The sequence below is a fragment of the Malania oleifera genome, chromosome 1 (genome assembly GCF_029873635.1).
Source record: "Malania oleifera isolate guangnan ecotype guangnan chromosome 1, ASM2987363v1, whole genome shotgun sequence".
In the NCBI taxonomy this organism is placed as follows: domain Eukaryota; kingdom Viridiplantae; phylum Streptophyta; class Magnoliopsida; order Santalales; family Ximeniaceae; genus Malania; species Malania oleifera.
This window is the reverse complement of record NC_080417.1, coordinates 45,185,955-45,210,646: the sequence shown is the minus strand read 5'-3', so window position 1 is coordinate 45,210,646 and position 24,692 is coordinate 45,185,955. Positions and strand designations below refer to the sequence as shown.

At 37.4% G+C, this 24,692-nt stretch overlaps 1 protein-coding gene across 2 annotated transcripts in view; it reads right to left on the bottom strand.

Annotated features, from left to right (window-relative positions):
- LOC131161293 (transcription-associated protein 1-like) overlaps positions 1-24,692 on the bottom strand; it is a 97,932-nt gene that overhangs the window by 38,949 nt on the left and 34,291 nt on the right. The window contains exons 10-18 of one of the 2 annotated variants that reach the window (XM_058116949.1): positions 19,390-19,471; positions 19,194-19,246; positions 19,019-19,123; positions 17,710-18,942; positions 12,908-13,909; positions 12,500-12,835; positions 11,774-12,032; positions 11,453-11,675; positions 10,951-11,338 (exon numbers count right to left, since the gene is read on the bottom strand). In XM_058116949.1, the coding sequence (XP_057972932.1) occupies positions 10,951-11,338; positions 11,453-11,675; positions 11,774-12,032; positions 12,500-12,835; positions 12,908-13,909; positions 17,710-18,942; positions 19,019-19,123; positions 19,194-19,246; positions 19,390-19,471 (3,681 nt within the window). The remainder of the gene's footprint in view (positions 1-10,950; positions 11,339-11,452; positions 11,676-11,773; positions 12,033-12,499; positions 12,836-12,907; positions 13,910-17,709; positions 18,943-19,018; positions 19,124-19,193; positions 19,247-19,389; positions 19,472-24,692) is intronic. The other variant, XM_058116955.1, reaches the window with a different exon arrangement.

The following is a 24,692-nucleotide window of genomic DNA, read 5'->3' as shown; positions in this document are numbered from 1 at the left end:
TGTCTCACATGCTCTAATCCTCCCGAGAGGTGTTTCATGTTCTTTAGGAAAACATTAAAATACTTAATCAAGTGGTGGCCAGTGGTCACAAAAAGTCAAATGATTCCCACATCCACCTCAATTTCACAACCTTAAGGGACTCGTTCAACCCCTCTAGCCAACATATCTCAAGATGGAACAATGGGTCTACTATTCATTGTCCCTCACAGTTATAGGATCCACAATAAAAATATGCCCTCTAGTTTAAGGACATTTCTTAACCTCAAACCCCACAAAAGTCTCTCAGACACCACATTCCAGAGAGACAATTCCAATGATACATCCCACATCCACTACATCCCTCCCACAAGTTTAAAGTTACAGTCCAGCTTAGGTGCTCCACCAATTCTCACTCTTAACACCTCAAGCTCAAAAGACTTATCACCCCTAGGAGTATATCAACAATCTTCTACCTTAGCACTGTCATATAAACCTAAATAATCCCATCTAGCTAATCAGCATATCTCATTAACTAGAGACTCAATAAAAGAGGTCACAACACCACTTTGCTTAATCTCCAAGAAACACACAATCTTCTCCATTCTAAAGCTAGAAAATGTATACAACTATATCATACAAATCACAAAAAATTAGTTGAGGCCTAAACGTAGAATCCCAAGGAGTGCATAACAAATGAAGAGCACATCATATGTGCAAGATTCGCCAAACATATCTAAAAGATCCCAAGATCGTGTATATTTATCACTCTTGGACTTGGGAAGGAAGAGAGCAAGTGGAGAAGTAATATTGAGTAACACATCTCGGAAAATGGGGTGCCATCCTACTATTAAGAAGTCTAAGGAAAGGAAATCCGCAATGTGAATCCATAACCAAGAGGCGAGAATACGGATGTTGAGTAGCATGGCCTAGTGGTAGTGGGGGCCAATGTGGCAAGGAATGAAATTTAGCTTTTTGAGAAGATTCATATAGAAAAGAATCCCCATACTTGCCCTCTCCCTCCCTGCTCCATTTCTCACTATAGCTACCCTTACTACCACTATTCTTGTAGGTACCACAGAGGAGGCTTCACCAACTACTTTTTCAAAATCTTTACCAAAAGCTTCCTCACTGTTATCTATGGTATCCACCTTTGTTGTGCTCACTTTCTAATCCCTCAAGAATATTTTTTTACCCTTTCCAATTCTCAATTTAGGGAAAAGTAACGCCAAAAGTTGTCTAGGGGTCCACTCCATTACATACATTATCCATTTAAGCTGTACTTCCACTTCCTCTCTTAATTTGCTCATTAGAAATTTCTTTTATTTTTTCCCACACTCAAATGAGGGTTAAATGCAATGCCAAAGGAGATCAAGAGGTACAACAAGATGTCAATCGTAGAGTTGTCCTCACTACAAACAATGTTGCTTAATTAGTCCTTAAGGAATACCTTAAGTATCTCCTTTTTTGATGTAGTAAGAAAACAAGTAAAGGATTAATAGTACATATAAAAATTAATGAGGAAAAAGGATCCAGGCGTAAGTATAAAAAGAGTTTGGGCCATGCACATACTATATTGGTTAAACATAGGCCTTGTCCCTCTCTAAATGAGAATATTTCAAACTCCATGGTTGCTCATTCCCATAGACATAGGAAGAGAGAGCCCTGACAATCGATTTATACATCAGAAATCTGGAGCTATAATTGATCTAACAGCAATAATATTCGTAACATATACATACAAGTATTAAATGATCCAACCTACCATGACACTCCTCCCCCCCCCCCCCCCCACCTTAAAAAATAATAATAAATAAATAAATCTTTATCCCTAGAAGGTTTAGCTTACCCATATTTAAGGGGAATGTATACTGCCAATGAATTAAAATCGCTTCCAACACTCATCTAAATTGTAATGCATAATGATCTCTTTGGGAACAACATGGTCATACCCAAACTAGCACACTATATGAGTGGGAACTACAACTAAACATAACTCTCATCTCGATTGATACCCACATAGAAAAAAATCAAAACACACATACATCCTAGGTAGATCCAAATGAAGAAACCCAAGACTTAATCCTTCACAATCTCATCCTAATATGAAGTCATAATGCATTGAGCTAAGATGAGAAATGGTATTGGCAAGACTCTTGTAACTAAGCAAATAATCTATAAATGAACAAATTTCAAAATCTTTCTCACAATCTTAGAAGAACTTTAGACTAAAAGAGACCCTCCCTAAAAGGAGAAACATGCTTAGTAGAACATCCTCTAAACATGCACTAATAACATATGTAATAATGTAAAGTCAATACAGGTTAACTCTACAAAACAACATATCAGCCAAATTGCTACTTCATAGTACAAATCCAACTACAGTACATTGAACCCAAGCAAAATGCTTCCCCAGCCCAAAACAACTAACCCCCACTATATTCTTATAAAACAAACTTCTAGGCTAAAACCCTTGCCTAACAGTTGTTAAGAAATAGTGTGAGAGCGAACAAGCTAAGAAAGTTGTACATTCGAGCCCAGCCCATCAGTTTTGGACCAGTGTCCACATGCCTATCATGCTAGCATAAAGAATGCAAAAGAGCAAGTTCAATGGATGAAGCTTGCCTTTTTAGCTATAGCGAATTATGTATCTCGTGACTCCTTGATGCATCTTTGTAGAAGGATGATAGCCATTTGACCTTCCCTACCAATAATGTTTGTCTACGCCAATTCTCTCTCTAAAATAGTTCAAACTTAGGAGAACATAGACATCATCCAATGTTAACCATATCTCACCCCATGTCATCATCAATGTATAAAAGGAAATGCCTCAACAAATCAACATATTTTGCACAACACTCGTATATTTATCCAATTCGACATTCAATCGAGTGATACGCATCATCCATGCACCCTGAATCATCTCAATCTCCTCATGACAGGGATCCTAAGTAATGTAGTGCACTTAAGTGCATGGAGTCCCTAGCACACAAAAGTTGGTGATAAAGAACATAAACTCCCCCACATCCTAAAGCACAACACTAAACTCTCTACAATGGAAGAGAGGTAAGGTCTTGGTTTTGATATATTATCAAGCGTAACACTGGCCATTCCTTGTCATGATGGATCGCTTATTCATCTTCACCTCTAATCTAGAAGGAACCACATAAGATTGTGTTGCCTTGCTATCTTTCTTTTTTTTAATAACAAAAGAAGATATCATTAATAGAAAGAGAATTTACGAAAGAGAGAATGAGAAATCTCCCGAGACAAACTAAGACTCTCCAAGACTAAACAAGAGCATAAAAATGCCAAAGAAAAAATCATCCAATCAATGTGTTCCTCCAATCTCTTTGCAGCTTTTGAAAGCTTGCCTCTTTAAAAAATCCATACCCAAAACACCACAAAGGGGCCAAATATTTTATTTTTTCCCAAACCAACATTTGATTTAATTTTTTCCTAGAAAATATCTAAGTATTACATTCCATCCATAAGCCCTATAGTGCTGAGAATAAGCCACACTTCCGTAAAGTTGCCCTATCCTTTCTTCTGCCAAAACGTGCAAAAGATATGTCTAAAAGGTCTTCCACCGAGGGAGGACAAACCTAGCTTTCTCCCAGAACGCCAAAAAGCATATTCCAAATACTCCAAGCAAATTCACATTGCAAAAGAAGGTGAGTAGTTGTCTCGGAGTTCTTGTAACAAAGCACACATACATTGGGAGAGAGAGCCTTCATAGATCTCCTAATTTGCAACAAGTTATTGGTATTTATCTGATTAAGCACAACCAACGAGAATGTTTTTTATTTTAGGGGGAGCCTTAGCCTTCCAAATAGTGGAGTATAGCAAGAAATAAGAGTTGGAATGAATCAAAAATTCGAAAAAAGAAATGCAAGAAATTGACTAGTCCAAAGATCAAAAACGAACTTCCCTCCTCGAAGACAAATTACTCTTGCTTAATAGAGATAACAAAGATAACAATTCCATCATCTCCCTATTGTTTAGAGGTCTCCTAAAATGAAGATTCTAGGACACCAAAGGAGTACTCAAATTGCCAAAGGAAAAAGAAATGGCTTTATTATGCTCACAAATAAGATGAAATTGATGAAGGAAAGAAGTAGAAAATGGTGCATTTCCCAGCCAAGTCTTTTTCCAAAAACGAATATAAGAACCCCTCCCCACTCAAGTTTAGTGTGAGGGGTGACAGAAGGATAAATCTAAGAAATAGATCTCCAAAAACTCCCCAAAAAGCATCTTAAATTAGCATTGGTATCCCACCCATTCTCATCTAACCCAAACTTACTTCTTAGTACTTTATGCTAGAGGGACAATTCTTCTAAAGGGAAACGCCATATCCATTTAGCTAGAAGAGCGGTGTTTCTAGACACCAACTTGCCAAGATCCCAACACCCCTTCCTTTTTAGATCTACAAACCTCATTCCAACTCACTAAATGGTCCCTATGACTCCTCCTGCCGGACCACAAAAACTAAAACTATCTCATGATCCTCTCAAGCTTGCTAGCAATCCCCACTGGAATCTTGAAGACAAACAAGAAATATAACAAGATGCTAGCAAGACAAGCCTAAATTAAAGCAATTGTGCCCCCAAGAGAAAAGAGGACTCCCTTCCAACCATCAAATCTCTCCATCGCCCTTTCCACTACCGGATTCCAAAAATCTGCAGCTCTAGGGTTACACTCCAAAAGGACACCTAAGTATGTCAAAGCCAATCCAAACTACCACACCCCACTCCGTTCGCTCGCTCACTCCCAAACACACTCGACTGGCACATTCATAGCCGCTAAACCACTCTTCCCTATATTGATTTGGAGCCCAAACACCCTCTCAAAAGTATAAGCAATACCCAAAATAAACCTAAAATAGCCTACAAAGAAAATGGTTTCATTAGCGAACTAGAGATGCGAAACCACCACCCCCTCTCTCCCCACTTCCAGCACTCTAACTAAACCCCTTTCCACCACCCTATCCACCATCCTACTCAAAACATCAGCTACAAAAACAAACGAAAAAGGGGACAAAGAGTCTCCCTGTCTAAGACCCCTCAAAGCATGAATTAGGCTCACCATTCACAATTACCAAAAACCACACATTAGACAAACAGCCCTTGATCCAACGATGCCCACGCACACCGAAACCCTATCTTTTAAGAACTCTATCCAAAATACTCCAACTCACTCTATCATAGGCTTTCTCAAAATCTAGTTTAAAGACAACCCCCCCCCCCCCTCTTCTTATTCCTACGGTACACTCCACCACGTGACTAGCAACTAGAATAGCATCCACAATCTGCCTCCCCCCAACGAACGCGCTTTGAGCACTATCATCAAGCACCGCACTCAACCTATTAGCGAAAACTTTAGTAATACTCTTATACACACTAGAAACATGACTAATATGCCTAAAATCCTCCACTTTAATAGGATTAGATTTCTTTGGAACCAAGACTATAAAGGAGGAATTTAGCTCTTATTAAGGACTCCGTTATCAAAGAACTCGAAAAAAATTTTCAACAAATCCTCCTTTACTACATCCCAACAATCTTGAAAGAAAGCAGTGTTAAAGCCATTCAGGCCTGAAGCCTTATCCCTACCCATCCCAAAAACCACCCCACCTAACTTCCTCCTCATAAAAAGGTCTCTCTAACCATCACTTCTGATAAGCAGATATAGGGTTCCAATCTAATCCCTCTATCATCGACCTACAATGATCCTCCTCTGAGTGCAAGTTCTGATAGAAATTGGGGATAACAGAAGCAATATGACCTTGATTATTAGCAACTATCTAATCCCCCACAACTAACTCCCTAATCAAATTCTTAATTCTTTTCCAGTTAGCTACTCTATGAAAGAAAGAAGAGTTGCCATCACCATCCTTAGCCCTTTTAAATTTGGTCTTTTTGTCTCCAACTCCTCCTTTCCTAAAATATCACCTCTTCTATATGTTTTTTCAATGAAACTATCCTAATCTCCTTAATATCTGTAAGATTACAATCTTGCTCCTTCCTATCTAGTGAAGTTAACTTGCTCAAGATGTTAGATTTTCTAATTTTGATGTCACCAAACACCTCCTTATTCCAAACTTTCAACTTCTCCTTTAGGAATTTCAACTTTCACAAGAAACGGAAACCACCCCAATCCCTTTCCAAATCCTCTCCCCAAGATTCCCTTACCAAAGGCTTGAAGGCAACATGATCCAACCACATATTCTCAAATCTAAAAGGCGTAGGACCCCAAGACATCTTACTAGATTCCAATAGGATTTGAAAATGGTCAGACATAGTCCTAGGAAGAACACATTGACAAAGGTTAGGAAATTCATCCTCCCACTTGCTGCAAAACGAAAACCTATCAAGCTTGCTAGCCATCACTCTAGCCCCTCTACAAACCAAGTAAACGGAGGGTTCCCCAAGGGAATATCTCTTAAAGCACAATCCTTGAAAAACAAATCAAAATTCTGCATGCTAGCTGTTACTCTTACCACCCCCTTTCTTCTCACTAGGAAATCTCACAGCATTAATACCACCTCCCACAATCCACCTAGGGGAGCAGAAGCCAAAAACATTATACAAATTCAAAAAAGAACTCCTAAGAGTTGGTCTAGTGGGCCCGTACACAAAGGGAACCCACCATTGACCTCTTCCTTGCATTTCAAATAACACATAAAGGCAGAAAAGACCAGTCAAAGTGTCCAACTTGGAAATATTTTGAGAATCCCACATAACTAGGATGCCTCCAGAAGCACCGTGAGAAGGTAAGAACTCCCACTCCCTACTTCGCCCCCCCCCCCCCCCCCCCCCCCCCAGGGCGCCCCATCAACCTCTTCCAATTTAGTCTCTTGGATAAGGACAATATTCTAAGAGTATCTGTCTAGGACTTCCTTAATCAAACTCCTCTTCCTAAACCCCCCTAGTCCTCTTACATTCCAACTTACAAACTTCACGGTTTAATTCGCTTACCCCACCCCCCCCTCTTGCCAACCCCTTTACCATGCTCGTAATTAATAGAAGGAACCAAACTTTTAAGCTCTTTCTGGACTTTCTTTTTCCTTCTTTCATAAGTCCTAAGACTAAGGCCCACCTTCATCGGGTTTCCAGCATGATCTAGAAGCTCCAACCCTAGATCCCCTAGGAGTTTAAGTGGGTCTATAATGTCTCTCTCACCACCCTCACAACTAAACCCATAACCCTTCCTCCTATTAAAGTCCTCCTTAAAGCACAAATTCTTTGAAGAAAGAATGGGTTGGGTAGGAATAGGTACAATACCTTTGCTAATTCTAGATGGGCTAGGGCCCTTTATAAGAATATCATCCTTCCCAAAACCACCCACCCCCCAACAACACAAAAAGGATTAGTAGAAGTAACCATAGGAGAACAAAAGAACCCAAGGCCAATATTAGAAGGCACAAGCTAATCAACGTTTAAGATTTTCAAATGATCAAACTTGTAATTAATGAGACTTAGACCTGCTTGAGCATTTTCTGGTGGCGGTTGAAGGCAATCTCTATCTGACTATTGTGGTATCGTCAGCGACTTGACACCCTTAGCCAACTCTTCCCCCTCATTTTCTTTATTGTAACTTTCCAATTGACCGAAATATATAATATTATTCTCTATTTCCTAAGGGGTAGCCTCTTGCCTCATGATTCAGCTACCACTCCTTTCCTGTCATCCAAGCATCTCTTATTTATCCAAAGTTTTCAACTAATAGGAGCCCATACACATATCCTCAAATTCTCAAATTTGTTCCAAAAGCAAACCATTATTATCCTCCAACCAATCTTCCAATTCAATATCTAATCTAAGTCCTACAAAATACACCTCCATTTGGCCTCCCAAAGTTGTGTTGTATTTTCCAGAACTTTGTTAAGGATCTCATTCTTTTTAACCGCTTCTTCGATATCTAAAGATTTTACATTATTTGTTGCTATCCTCTCTCCTTGAAGTGAAACGTCAACAACCAGTTTTATTTAAGAATCCCCCATGATTGGCAAATGACTACAATGTTCCAACTTGTCGATCACGCGTGCCTTCGGCAATAGAATCATATTTACCTCCTAGATTCTTACTCAAACTAGATTTTTCCTTCACCCACCCTAGGGCCTAGGCATTTTAATCCAAGCCACTCAGAATTTGTCGGGCCTGCCAAGAACACAAGCTTTAATACAAAACCTCCTGGCCCACAGCGAGTGATGTAAAGTTGCTTATCCACTTCCACAATTTTCGGCCTTCTAATCGAACCAATTATTTTAGGCGGAGAGCTTTCACCTTTCTCCACTAATTTTTCTCTTTCCAAAAATAAAGTCTTACCTTTCTCAATTGTCGAGCAAGATTTGTCGAAGTAATTACTAATCCAATCATTCTTAGCTCCATGCTTTACGACCTCTACATAACTTAGCTCGTTGGGTAATCCCTTAAGTGTCGCAGTGATTACACTTCTCTACTCTATATTGGTTGAACCACAATGCCTACACACCATGCCCATGAAATTTCGGTGGTTCCTTTTCAAGCATTCTTCACCCTTCTAGCGATTTGCAAAAACTCCACCAACCTGATGCTTCCCTCCCCTCTGGAATTCTCAACAAAAATCTCCTGACTAAGCACAGTGGTTTCTCAACTACTATCATTCTTCCAAATTTGTTTGATGTAAATCTGACGATCATCAAACCTCCTGGTAATTTTATTTGCTTAATCCACAAAAATTGAGAATTCTGCCCCCAAAACTCTTTCATCTACTACTAGAACCAGTGGACTTCATTATTTAGCAAAACATAGTGAGACGTCTTCCTACCTGCCTTCTCCAAAATTCAAAGGGCTCCTGACGGCAAAATCCATTAAAAAAAAAAAAATAGTCTTCTATCTATTGAGATGGATTTTGGCATCATGGGAACTATCGTGTTTACTTTGTACCTTCTTCCTCAGCCCTCAAACTCTAAGAAGTACAAATAAGCAAAATAAAGCGCTAGAACATATTACTAGAAGCTAGGACTTTTGGGTTCATAAGTCCTACTTCCAACAAAAAAGTGCTACATTGAAATGAAGAGCTTCAAATCTGCCTACAGTGCAAAGAAATCTTCTTTGAAAAGCCGACCAAAGAATAACTATGTGATGTGAGACAATATACTTGATATGCGATGATGGAGAAGAGTCGCAGTGGTAAAGTGTCGTCATCGCAAGATGGGACAAGTCGCAAACAGAAAAGTAGATTGACTTCAACTGATCTATAGCGAAGAAGAAGAGTCGCAATGGTGTATAGGTCAACATCGTGAGAAAGAATAGATTGCGAGAGTTGCAATGCCAAAACAAAGGCTTTTCCAGAGGCTTCAGTTCTAGTGCTCGACCCTTTTGCCTAAGGATAGGCTTCAATTGCTAATGTTTGACCCTCCACCAAAGAGAAGGCTTTGAGCCTATAGAGGGTCTTAAGTTATTGTCGAACATCAACGAAACAAAGGTTTCGAAAACTTGAGGCTAGGAGAAAGATTTGTCGGAACGAGATGAAAAACCTTTCTTGCATGGCAAAACTCCTACATGTGCCATAATCCCTATGTTGGTCGCGAGATTTTTTGGATATTCTTGGCCTAGCAAGCTCCAATCATAACTGTTTAAAAAGAGTTCGAACCCCAGATCCCCTACCTAGTGGTCTTTTCCTAGGCTCTCTCCCTCCCTCCTAAACTTTTGGATTCCCTCTAGCTTGAGTTTCTTTGGGAATGCCTGATTCTCCACTCTAGGTCCCAGAACATTCTAGATTGAGTTTCTTGGGAACAGCCTAGGTCTCTCTAAGCACTCTCTAGAACATTCATTACTTGTTTTTGATTGATAGAGAAAATTCTAATAAAGGCATAAAGAGGTGCCATCCAAGTACAAACAAAAGCAAAAAGATCACCCACACAGCAGGGTGTCAGAAAAGTCAAGAATTACAAGAAAATTGTTCAAAAACAACCAACTACGCCATCTTGTTATATTAGCAATCCAATTGTCTTTACTGAACTGTAAGGGGCATGGCTAGTCCTTCAAAATCCTGTCTATTATTTCCCTCCACACAAACCAAAAAATGGCAAGGAGAATGAGGGCAAAGCATTCCTCTTTTCTTTCCTGGCCAGAATACCTTTCCAGGCCCTATTGACAAGGGGCAGCCTCCTTTTCTGCAGGTTAACAAGGCTTAAAATCTTCCCAACTGTTGTTTCCAATGGAGAAAGATTCCTGCAGAAGGGTCTGACCATAAACTTGCCATTTTTTATCCAGGATTCATTTTGAATCATTAGTGGTGTTCCAATAATGAAATTTGTACAAGCTGCCATAGAAGTCTGCTAGCTGATCTGTTTCCCAATCAGCAAAATTTCTAACCAAGGGAATTCCCAAAAAAATCCAGACCTGTAACTTGCAGATGATCACTGATAAGGACATCCATATTGCAAGACAAACTTAAAATGGAAGGGAATTTTGCACTAGGGGGAGATTGGCAACACAAACTCTTTTAAGAAACCCCTCTACACTCACAAAGCAACTAAACTCTAATAACTCTGGTAAGGCAACTTACACTTTATAGAATGACAAAAAGACGCATAAATAAAGAATAAACATGGTTTAAATTGTTAAATATTAACAAATAAAATAAGAAATAAATTATTCACATAATTTTAGACATAACAAAGATCAATCACACATGGCATGCACCTCAAAAGGCAACGCAATGAAAGGTAGAAGTCAAACGAAGGCATTTGACCAAGCCCTCACTTTCACTAATTGTACTGCTTAATTTTTTATAGGCTCAACAGGAATTCGCAACCGCTTTTATTTTTTAGGCAAACAAGAAAAAAAGTACAAAAAACAGTTTATTAAAAACAAAAGATTTCCAGGAGATAGGCAGGAAAAGTAGATTTCTTGAAATATTACCTAAATATCAATTATCATGACAGTAATTTTAAAATGTTGGCCTCAGCAGCCGAAAAAAACTTACTTGCACTAAGTTAAGCTCCTGTTCATTGTGCAAACGAGCAATTCTTGCTGGTGACTTCCAAACAAGAATTAGGGTATCAAACACAAGACGATTATTCTGCAACCAGCCAGGCATTAGTTTAACCAGAGTAGAAATAAGTGCAAGTCCTTGAAAATAAGCATCTGGTGTTGCACTGGTAGCCATGGTTGGGGGATTAGAACACTCAGATAGAGAGGAAACTTTGCCATCATCACCAGCTAAAGCAGCATGAGTTAAAGATGCTGGAACCATGGATGCATCAGATTTAGGCAGGAATTCAGGAAAGGCACTTGCAAGTATCTTCTGTGGGGACTTTGCAAGTTCTTCTCTCAAGGGCTGACCAGCATCTGATCGAATTATATACATAAACCTGGATTTCAAACCAACACCCCCCCCCCCCCCAACCCACAAAAAATAAAAGGGTAGTTCAGTTATTTGACTTATAAGTATGAATAAGCAACTCCTCCCAGGATCTTTAACTTACCTCCGGAAGTATCTTGGCTCACTTAATCGAGCAAGAAAGTAATCAACAGCTAGCGTAGCATGCCGGTTTAAATATTTAGTCAGCGGAGCACGATATGGACTGTTGATCTCACTGTAAAATTGTCCAGAAGGAAGTGCCCCTTCCAAATCAATAATTAATGTAACAAGTTCATCTAGAAACTTATGGGCAGCAGGGGGTAGCAGGTGAAAAAGCTCAATAATAGCTGCGTGGAACAAGAAAGAAAAATAATTTAATCTAATGGGTACATGTAATACAAACACACAGCAATAATGGTAAATATGGAGAACTTGGGTGATTCACCAGCTGCAATTTTCGGTTCTTCACCAGCCTTCCATGACTTCTGACACTGAGCAAGTTTTTCTGGTTCCAACCATTTCTTTAGATGCTCTAACAACTTCCCACCCAAAGTAACATTAAACCAAGTGGACAATAGCTCCAGCAAGCGGGCAAGACCTTGAAGAAGAGGCATGCTAAGATTTTTTGTATGTGCCAAATTAACTAGTATGGGCCTGAGGCTGCTCTGCAGAAGTTCTTTTGGCATCCTCTGCTGATTAATAACCTAGAAGATGAAAAAATATATAGATCAATATTAATTCCAACCGTCCAGAAGTAAAGTGTAAAGGAAAAACATAAATAGAAAGAAAAGAATCAGAGCAACTCAAGACATAGCAGATTTCAAAGATGCTTTACCAAAGCATACAACCCTTTTACATTGGAAGCATCAATGCTCAATGCTTATTCAGCACCTAGGGGATCTACTGACTAATATTTGGCTTAAAACGGCAACGCATGTCACATAATTAATATCTATACTTCCACAACTGCCCGCTGGACTTCCCAGCAGCCAGAAGTGAATACACCAAACCAGATCAGTTAAACACCCAGTCAAGTTCACTGGCAGAAAAGGAAAACAAATAGGTGACAAAGAACCATACAGTAGAAGCAATACTAATCTGGAACTGCATTATATAATAATATGAAGAAACTAACAAGTACAAGATCAGCACAAAAAAAAAAAAAAAAAACCTGTCGTAGGCCTTCCTTTGCAACAGCAACAATTTCTGGTGTTCGACACGTCAAAGACTTGAAAAACATAGAAATGATCTTTGAACGCAATTCAGAATGATTTGGTGCCTTAAAATCTGCCCATGCCATTGCCGTACAGAGCAACTCAATGCAAGCTGTCCTAAGTTTGTTTAATGATGTGGCCACTTTTGGGTTCATAAACTTTACAACCCATACATTTTCATCGGCCTCAGCTATTTGCAATGCTTCTTGCAAAAAATTAACTAATTCTTGAGTCAGCTTAATCAGAGGTGGTCTTAAGGCCAAGCAGAAATTCAAAGCAGTGACAGTCCCAACCTACAATGAATACAACTAAGTTAGTGAGAAAAATTAATAGCCTATACAAGCAACCATTGGCAACATAACTACCTGTTGATCAACAGTCCTTGAACGAAGAGGGCGCACAATAAGGGGCTGAAGCAAAGGCTGGTACAAAGGCTCGAGCAACTCAGATACCTCACTTCCTGTTCTACTAGCTAAAAGTGCCAAACAAGACTGCACATTCTTTCTCACATTAACAGATGCATTTGAGTTGAACAGCTCTGCTGCAAGAAACTCAACAACTCCTTGAAAACTCTGCTTGCGAGGTTCACTGTTTGCTTCATCAACATTATTCACAACACGAAGAACCTGTGTAAGCACCTGACTTGTCTCCTCCTGCTCTTCGTTGGCATAAATAGGAAGCCTTTTAAGAACATATACCAGACCCCGGACAATTCTGACTTGGAAAAGGCATAAAGTTTCAACATTGACCTTTCCAACCAAAGCACCCAGTCCCATTACACCACCAATCTGTGCTTGCCACGTACTTCCATAACAACAATGCAAAAGACGAGGCAGAAGCTGCTCAAAAACTGGGATGCGAACACTAGGGGGTGGTGAAAATACAGGATTCATTGATGGACTAGAGACAATCATTGGAGTAACAGGGCCACCTTTTGCCATCATTGCATCAGCATGCTTTGAGCGGGCCAGGAACAGAAGTGTTTCAGAGAATATATTTAATGCATTAAGAGCAGCTTTGGCATGGATCCTATTTTCATCAGCAAGCACATCCACTAACGCATCTAAAAATATTAGGGGGTCCAGCTCTTTAAGATTAGAACAAGTGCTAGTCTTTGACCTAGAATTAACATTTTCATTTGAAGAAAGCAAAGAACCAGCAAGAGCAGCAGTAGAAATTGAAGCATTAGTTGAGGAATAATCTACATGAAATAGCATTGCAAAGTGACGACAGACATTCACAACGAAATCATCCTTGGGGTCATGCAGGTCTGGTTCTGCACCAGCAGCAATGATGGTCATCAGAAGAATCTTGAAAACAGACCTCTCAGCCAAAAGTTGGGCCTTTGTCTTTACACCTAAGTCAGCCTGCAACAATAAAGCATTCATTTAGATAGTGAAAAAGGTTGTATAGACTTCACTTTTTAGGTAACTCAACAAAGTTAAGAAAAGATATACAAACCAGAAGATGGCAAGCTTAAAAATATAGGCAAAGACACGAAATAATATAGAACACAGTATTAAACATTAAAGCAAACAATTGTCATTAACATCCAACAAAGAGGGGAAAGACAACAACTATCTTTTTTCATAGCGAAATAAATTCATTACTAGGAAGAGAATTTACAAGGAAGGAGGATAAGACATCTTCCAAGAAAATCTGGAACAAACCAGAAAAAAACTAAAACAGAAAACAGAAACCAAACCAACCAATTCTTCCAATCCCTATTTAAATCCTGAAAGCTAGCTTCTCTGAAAATTCCAAACCCAATACACCATAAACAAGTCAAGAACTGAATCTTCTCCCACACCATATACAAATTCAACTTCTTCCCAAAAAAAAACCATGCATTATGTTCCAACCAAAGACCCCATAAAACAACATACTTCTACACTTCCATAGAGCTGCCCTATCCTTCCTTCCAAAGCATGCAAAAGACATGATTAAAAAGTCTTCTATTGAACAAGGAACAGACCCAACTTAAGATAACAATTATCTTAACAGTTTTACCAAAAATAAAAGTTTAAAACCAATAATCGATAAACTTTGGTTAATATTTCTAGACCTAAAAAATAAAAAATTTAAAACTTGATTTGAACAAATGCTCATTTTTGTTCTTCAACCAAATAATAACAATTAAAAAAAATCATTCAAATAATAATAATACAAATTAATACAAATAGAAAATCTAATAATTATTATTAAAATTATTTTACTTAATTATTATATTTAAAAACTCACCTTTTAGAGCTACAAGTACAATTTATTATGCATGACAATTGAAAAATCGTAAAAAAAATTTTAAATGATTTCAAATGTTTTGAAATCTTATCTTATTATTTTGATTTAGATTCACATGATCATTTTATTTTAGTCTTAATTAAAAATTATATATAAAATGAATGATTTAATCCATAAAAGTTAATTATGCATATCAAAGTACTCTAGCAACACGTTGCCAAAATAAATGAAAACCATAAATTTTGGTTCTCAAATTTTCAGAAAACTGGACACTAACAACAAAAAGAAAACCGAAAAAATAAACAAATGTGTTCATGATCTATTTCTTCACTGAGCAAAGAAAAAAGAAAACAAAAAATATAAATGTATCAAACAGACCCTAAGGTTATGATTGGTTCATGGAATGCCTACTCATAAGAATAGATTAGTTACAATAGATTAATTATAGTTAGTTATATATATATATATATATATATATATAAATATATAAAATAAAATAAATAAAAATAAAAACATATCTTGTCACCATAAAACAAATAACAATGTGAAACTATTTATCAATTAATATTAAGTTATAGATACGGAATAACTATCCCCAAATTTCACCATGGGAATATCTATTCCGTTCTTATAGCATGTTGGATGAAATAATAAGAAATATACAAGGACCAGCTATTATCTCTATTCCCAAATTTCTCATTGTATTCCATCTTATTCCAAGGAATAACTATTGCATGAACCAAAATGTAACCAAAGAGAGTTCCTTGCTGCAACAACAAAACATGTTCTATTGAAGGGTACAAGTAGATGTAGCATTTCATTACTGAATGCTGAAGGATTAAGTCAATAGTCTATATTGAATTCTGCACAAGGGTTTGTAGTCAAATTTAAAATAAAGTTTTCACAGAAATGGAAATGAATATTATAGTTAAACTACTCCTAAAGACACATTCGAAAAATTATAATTATGTCAATGGCAAAAGAATATTTGAATATAAAGCAACCAAACACTGCAGTTAAGATCTACGACGACCAGCATAAGCTTCAAGGATCAAATTGAAGGTTCACACACAGTATTTGACACAGTGGAGTACTAAATTAAAAATTAAAATCTCAAACCATAAAAAAGCCATATACCATTCCTTATGATTATAACCCTTTAGTTATGTTTGGCTAACAAAATGTGTATTCTTACAACTAGAATGGTTATAGGATGGAGATTTAATGGCTTAGAAAAGAAAAGGTGTTGGCATCATAAAGCAAATGACAAATGCAAAATTTTCTATTAATCCACAAGTAATGATTATTCCTAAATTTCACCTTGCAAATGTCTATTCCTATTATATTCTGTGTTTGATGGAATAATACAAACTTTTGCATTGTCATTTGTGGTAAGATGAAAATATTTTTTTTCTTTTGTAAGCTATCAAATCCCTATACTATGACCATTCAATTCCTAGGGATAGACATTCAAAGAAGAACCAAACGTACCATATGGAAGCCAACATTCCAATACTCTCAAGTTACATTTTGTTTGGTTCACAAAGTATCTATTCCTAAGAATAGGATGGAACATTATTATACTTTAATCATGGTTTTAAATAAAGGCCGCAACCATTACGTAATGGCAGGTTTTTGGGCTACCGATACCATTACACACCGTGAAATCGGTGAGAAGAAAAATCATGGCCATAGCACCCATTACGGACCACAACCATTACGTAAAGGCCGCTATGGCCATTACGTAACCGCTACATGACTGTTACACCAAAAAATTTACTTTATTTTTTACTTTTTCTTCTCACTTTTTCCCTCTCTTTCATAAATCATTCTCTATACACCATGTGGCGAGAGGGGGAAAAGATTATAATGAGAACGACAATGATACAAAATTTACTATTTCTTTAAATACTCACAATAGATGCATTAATTAACAATTTGAAAATACTAGTAAGGAAAATATTTTATTTTGATAATATTAGTAATGTGATATTTATGCTCTATATTTTTCAACTTCAACCATCTTTCTTTTCTAGCTATTTTATATTTGTATTATTTGTATGTCTTATGTGTCAAATAGATTAATGGAGTGTATAATGTATTTTGTTCTATTAATTAATTTAGCACACATAAGAATTTATCACAAATAAGAACAATGAGAAATATAAATACACACACACATACACACACGTAATTTTTCTATCAATGGTGGTTTAAAACAAATGTAAACTCGTTGCCCTTACCAAATAACTTAGTTACTCGAACTAAAGGATCCAAAATACACAAACTCTTTCTAAGAAGGGCTAAAAGCTTAAAACATACAAGTACGCTAATATGCACAAGGTTGTGCGTGCTTCAAAAAAATTCACGGCCGTTACACCAGCTTCCTGTTATGTAACATCCGCTACTCCCACTTCCTGTTACACCCGTTACCATTACGTTACGCTACCCGCAACCACAATTTAAAACCATGACTATAATAACAATTGAATAGGAAAGGAATAGACACCCCACGGTAAAATTTTTGGGGATAGTTATTCCTTGTCTATTCCTTGTCATTGATTCATACAAATTTTTGCATTGTTATTTGCTTTATGATGATAACACATTTTCTTGTATAAACAATCAAACTCTTCTATTATAACCACTCTATTCCTAGGAATAAACATTTTGCAAACCAAACAAGCCTCAAAATCATCTCTCTAATATATATCTAACAATCAAATCAGAACTGAATCCAGACAAACCTTAATCCGAACTACTTGGGTTAACAATTGAATGAAAGTTTGAATAACAATATCATCAAAAAGTAAAGATAATAAATAATTAAAAAACATTAGAAAGCATTATTAGATATAACAAAATTTGGAAGCAATATTAAATACAGTTTGTGCAATTATATGAAGAGGTTGGCCACCAAACCAACCTTCATATCAGATGTCTCAGACCTACGCCAGGATGGATCCACTGATGAAACTAACAATGTTGACAACTGTCTAGGTGTATATCCTTTGTCGGTGACATTTCCTGGTAAATTTAGTTGAGAAGATAAGCATACGCGCAGGAACTTTAAAGCCTGCTTTCGGTAGAATGCATCCATGCTACCACTCTTGTGCATCACAGCTGCTACAGCAAGGTTTATGCAACGATCTAGAGGTACCAAAAAAGGAGTTGATGGCTCAAATGTAAGAATCAAGCGAAGCCCATGCTCTGGATTCTCCTTGCACTCAAGCGCAAGTGGCTCCTTAAGGAAACGTCTGTTTCGACCTCCCAACTTGCCAAGTAGTTGCAGAGATTTTCCACCCCATGGATAGGGCACAGGCCTCAAGTGAGACCACAAGGCTAAAATCACGTCTGACATAACATTTGCCATACTTGGTTCCAGGAAATCAGGATTCAGACTATCCACCCAAAACTCAAGTGTTCTTAAGCCTAAACTTACTAGGTCATCACTTCCTCTTAGACACATAACTAGGGGCTTCATAAGACGAGGAAGGTATGGTAACAACGAGCTTAATCGTGCAGGCAAGGTTAAGCAAAGCTCCAACAAGAGGTCTCTCATTTCTTCTCCAGTAGGCCCCTCCAGCATAGACAATAACATATTTAGGCATGGTTGCAATGAAGGGATCAAGTCCCTCATGAGAAGTTCAAATTTGCCACCTGCAAGTGCTCGAAACATTGTACGAAGGAGTTGCATGTAAGCAAGTGGCCACTCAACATCCGTAGCATTTTTCATGCAAACTTCCAATATTACAGAAACATGAGGCTGCAATATGCGTTCGCAATCTGCAGAAGCCTTGGCAACAGCACCAAATAAAAAACGAAAGAGATTCAAAACAAGTTTTGCCACAGGTGAATCTGAACGCTTCAGTACATCCAGTTTGCTGCTAACAAGAAAATTAACCAAGACATCTGCAAATGGCCGGAAGACCTTAGGGGCTTGCAAAAGGGTTGAGACTATATGGACTAGCTGAGCGTTGGAAATCATGCACTCAAAAAGCTCTGGCATGCACAATGAGAACATGTCCATAAGATCGCGAGGTTCCATAATCGACAAAATTTGGGAAAAGAGATGAATCATTTCTTTCTCCTCATCCTTTTCCTTGAACAGGGCTAAGCAATGCACACCACTCTTTAGAACGCCAGAAGCTTTCCATACCTATCAAAATTAAAGTCAAACCAAGCTAATTATGCCAAGGAAACCAAATAAAAATTTGTCATTCTATATTTCATACCTCATCTTCTCTCATTCCTTTAAATGCTTGGGCCGCTAATAAATTAGATGATTGTGAAACAAGCATCTGAGGATGCGCTCCATGCGTGGAAGGTAGAACCTGAACCTTAAGAAGCAAAATATAAGATAATGCGCATCCTACGTATGTTAAACTACTCAACTAGAAATAGGGAAACCTGTGATCTGGGTGGACGCGCATGAGTGATGCTCCAAATGATGGTCTTCATTCCTGTTTGATGAGTAACAAACACGAATTAGCAATGTGAAACACAAGTCTTATGCAACATTGATAACTAAGATAGTCTTAACAATCTGTCAATTCTTGTTGACAAAGTAAAAATTATAATTAAAATAAAAAGGACGATCCATTACCCATGACTAGGGTCTTAATCAAATGTTTACAATCACTGACTTCCTTAGAGTGCTCCACAGGGACCTGTAAATTCAGAACTGCCTGCAACAAAAGTACATGCCAGGATCAAAAGAATGCTGAAAGTTCCAAAAAGATAATTTACAAATTGATGGGGACCAACAGAAAGATCTTTTATATATATATTAGGGGGACCAACAGAAAGATAATGACCTACAGATATCAACGATGAATTTTCACCATCTACCAATCTTCCACAAGGTGGAGAGAGATGATGACCAAGAGGTGCCATCAAGATATTGTTCAGAGTCTTCAGACTAGACATCATATTTTGTCTACACCTATTTCTCAGGTGGTAGAGATAAATGACAAAGATATTGAATCAGAAAAAAAAATGGTGGATCAGACGGTGGTTGTCCAATCCAGCAGGGCCAGATGTTCATTTGGATGGAGGCAAGAGTAAAGATGAATAAAGGTCAACAGGAGCTAGCTAATTTCAAATGTTCAATTAATTGCAATGGAAAATGCCTAAAGAGGGTTTTCCGGGTAAGACAAGAGTTCTAGAGTTTGCTTTCACTGCATTCTCCTGTTTTCTTTTTGTGACACCTGGGTCTCTGACTACTGGTAATTCTTTTCTATCTCTCTTTATATAATTCTTTAGTTATCTTAAAAAAAAATTATTATGTAGTCAACTACAAAGAAATTCTGTGTCATATGAATGATAGACCCCCCATGCTTCATAGCCTTGAAAAAAGCCATGAATTCCATTTTAAAACTGATTTGTATTTCTACCGATGGACAAACCACTATGTCATTGAATGTTGGCTTGTACACAGGACACAGGTCTATCTCCGTACATGGTTTTCAAAATTTACAAAAGAGAGTAATGCATGCAATACAATTTATATTGAGAAGGATTCCAGCATGAATCACATCTTAATAGCACCTTGTAACACAGGAAAACTGGGATAAATTGTGTGTGCCTAATTTGAAGTTTCTGTTTTTTAAAACTTCATCTTAACATTCAATATCTGTATTCTGTAGGTCCAATTTAAGAACCTAAAATATGCACAAAAACACTTATAGTTATTGATTACAAAAGCATAGCTCAGACCTAAGCAATTATGTGGAAAGATTGTATAGCGCATAGCTCAGACCTAAGCAACTACGTGGAAAGATTGTATAGCATTAAAGACTCAATTTTTCACCTTATGATATGTTGCACATAACACACAAATGTAGAAGTTGATGATGGTTAAATATGAGTTGGTGCATGCATCAATATGAGATTTCATTGCCTTATGACACAAGAATTCCTTTTTTTTTCTTTATTTCTTTCTTTCCTTTTTCTTTTTTTCTCCTTTTTTCCTTTCTTTTTTTTTTTTTCTTTTTTTTTTTTTTTTTTTTGTTTTTGGTGAGCAAATTGAACAAACCACAGATCCTGCTTTGAATAAGCTGCAGGAAAATTTTGGCTTCAATTTTCATTCACAGACAAGGAGGGAGATAGCAGTTAGAAAAACCACTAACTGGACAATTGTTGTTAACACAATAAAAAGGAAAAAAATATTAAGAAAAGAGTTACAATTAAGAGAGGACAAGAAATCCTCAAAAAAGAGAACAAAAAACAAACAATAAAACAAAATTGGAGCAGAGCTAACAAAAGCTAACTAAGAAATCCCTTTTTTTACAAACACTTTCCATTGTTAATTAATAGCTCCTTTCTACGCCTCACTTTTACCAACATCCATATGTACTGCTTAGCCTACCATATCGAACAACCATAGGCCCATCTCATTCATCAATTGTCGTGCTTCAAAAGCCCATCTTGCTCATCAATTGCCATGCTCCTTAGTCATTCCCCCATTATGCTCCCCCACACAAGAAACAGGGGTAGTCAACATAGCACCCTCAGTCTACTCATTCACTAGCTTCTCCTTGCCCATTCCAAATGCCCTGCTTCTAAGTTGTTTCCCATTATGCGGCCCCACACGAGAAACAGTGTTGGTCAAAATGCCAGTCTCAGTCTGCTCATTCACCAGCTTCTCCTTGCCCGTACCACCATCCTCAATGATAGAAACACCCTGTAAACTATCCAGTGGATAAAGAGGCACAGAAGAAATATCACCCAATAAATCGGATGATTTTGATATATATCCTAGTTAACTGGTGAACCTCATAAAAGTAAGCCTCCATCACTGACCGCAACATTCTAAAGACTCAAATAAAATTATTTCCATTGAAGATCAATAAACAGTCGATGGCTGCAGTTGCTGCTAATAGTATGAAAGAATGAACATAAAAGCAAAACCTTCTAAAGGCTTCAAAAGCAACAGCTAGTACACAAGGCCCCATGCCACATCAGCACTTTATGGAGGCCATGATGTGAAGCTACACTAACGTCCAACAAATTTAATTCTCAATATCAATCTCCTTAAAGACTAATACCAAGGGACCTTTTGTAGACTTCTAATGCTTGGAAGAGAAGAAACTAATTTAGAAGCATAATTATGCAAACATACTAGTTTCCTACATGATAATACCCTAGAATCTTGAATTTATAATTCTAATAAAATATCATAAATATAAGAAACAAAAATAGAAATAAATTCCCCATGCTGGCTGCATCAATGTCCCTATTTAGAAAGAATTTGATCCCAAAGCTCAAATTTTTAAATCCGAAGGAAGATAAATCCAGATCGTAACGGGACTGAAGAAGACCAATGTAATGTGCTGGATTGTATGACACAATGAGCGAACCCAAAAAGTTATGGCTGAGAGATTCATCTGGGATGATGCAATCAACTAGTTGAGATCAGGCTCCAAATTTGAGGCATCCACTGTTTCCTGCAGTGGTTCTTCAATCTAAGTAGGAATATCCTCAGCTACATTTTTTTTATGGACTTCATCTTCTTGGATAATCTGAAACAAAATCTTTTCTTGTAATTTACAATAACTAGGGTCAATGATTGATGTAAGACAGCAAACCATAGAATCAAGCTTGCTCACCCTAGAATCAAACATTTCCAATGCCATGTTGAAACCCATCTTTTTTATATACATCCTGTCCGGTTTTGGCTGAAATGGTTCAGCCTGGGCATGATTCTACTGGTTCAGATCAATAAAATCGAATTGGTATGGAACCTTTTTTAAACCTTTTTTCTTTGCACAGAGGGTTTCTTTAAGCAATAGCAGGGAGTTACTGTGACTAGTTTTCTTCTTCTTCAAACTGAAATAGCATTTGCTGCTAGGGTTTCAACAAGCTACAGCTATGCTTTGACAAGCATCAACAACATGAAAGTGATTGAAGAAGATAGAAATTCGCAAAAATGGACAGAACAACCTGTTGCGACTAGTTTTCTTTTTCTTCAAACTGAAATAGCATTTGGATGAGTGGCTACTAGGGTTCTGACGAGCTACAGCTATACTTAGACAAGCATCAACAACATGACAGTGATTGGAGAAAATAGAAGTACGCAAAAATATACAGAACCCGCAGTCCCGATGATGAATCTGTGGTGTACTCCGGTGATGTCTTGACGATGAACTGACCTGAAAGAAGCACCAGCATCGAGGAGAAGGATTTGCTGGGGATGGCATGGATTGACACAAACATCTCTTCACCGATGAAGAACATGGAGGGTCTTCAATTTTCCGAAGGTTGGCTCCATCCCCAAGAATTTTCTTGGCACTAGACTGCACTATTCAGATTTGAAAATCGAGAAATCAGATCTGATTTGCACTGCACAATTTTATTTTATTTTTTGCAATTGCAGCCGTTGTAAATAAGATGGATCCAGTGGAGATGGAACAGGTAGGAGTGGTGCTGGCACAATGCAATTTCATTTAAAATTGTGAATCCGTGAAACACTGACAACCATGGTGATGTTTGAGTTGAAATTCAGAACCTATCAAATGATAGCAGCGGCAGTGTTGGATCAAAAGATTCAAAACCTTGCTCCTACCACTTGATGCAGGACATCCAACAATTCTAATTCTTAACTCCAGCATCCCTAAATTAATACCTAGAAATCTTTTATGTGTTTACATGCTTGGTAGATAAGGAAAATAATTACGAAACCTAATCAAGCCAAAATACTAGTTTCCTAAATAATAATGCCCCAGAATCTTGTAGATATAATCCTAATAAAATTATATAAGCACAAAAAAATGAAAATAGAAATAAAATTCTGCTGCATCATGATGTATGCAGCCTTAACATTTGGAGAGGCTGTTTTCGTGATCCAAACAGTCGAACCGAATGACCTTCCTGAGTCTAACACAATTATCATTGGTCAAGACTTCACTAAAGTTACATTTATATGACAGCACATCTAAATCCATGCAACTACAATACTCGCTAAACTGTAATTTCTAATGTGTTTTTCCTCTTAAGAGGGACAGCTAATAAAATTAAAAATGAAAAGAATAAGAAAGAAAAAGAGAAAGAAAAAGAAAACAGATCCTCCAAGAAAACATCCAGCTCATTTTAATTTCAGATATAGATAAACAAAAAAAATATTTATAACATTTGTAATAGGGGACAAATCATTTGATTATTCCAACACTTTGATTTTCTGATAACCAACCAACTTTCTTAAAAGCTTAAGCTACTAGATTTTGGGTGAACAATACAAATCAAGCCTTAAAACTGCTGGTAACCAGGCTCTGGTACTGTGCCAAGGAACCAATTCACTTAAAAGCTTAAGCTTATTAGGTGAAGCCCCAAGAATGGTTTTATTATCTCTCACACCCTGCCCCGGCACTTGAAAGCCCATTGGACTTCAACAAACGATAAAGCACAAATCCACCATACCTTGTGCTATAATTGTTAATTTTGATTAGAAGAAGTTTTGAACTCTGAACCTCTTGGTCATAGCGGCTCTGATACCATGTTAAGCAACCACTTTACCTAAAAAGTTAGGCTATTTGGTCGTGAAAAACCAATGTATGTCCAGGCTTAAGAGAAATTATAGTACTAACAAAGAGACAAAAGCTAACAGTTTGTTTGGTTCCAGAGAAGTGGAGAACAGAGTAGAAAAGAAGCAGTTTCTCTTCACTTCTCTCATTTGATTCATATATAGAGCAGAGAAAGGAGGTGGAGAGAAGTGACAAGACAAAAAAAAAAAAAAAAAAGATGGAAAAAATTCAATTTGCTTCTCCCCTATATTGGAGAGAAATGAAGAGAAACCACTCAAAAAGGATTAAAAGCCCTTCAGAAAATTTTAAGAAGTCTCCCTGTGGGGTGTATTCTTGTAAAAGGCAAATGGTCTTTCCCTATTCTCCACTCGCCGTCTCTTAATAAACC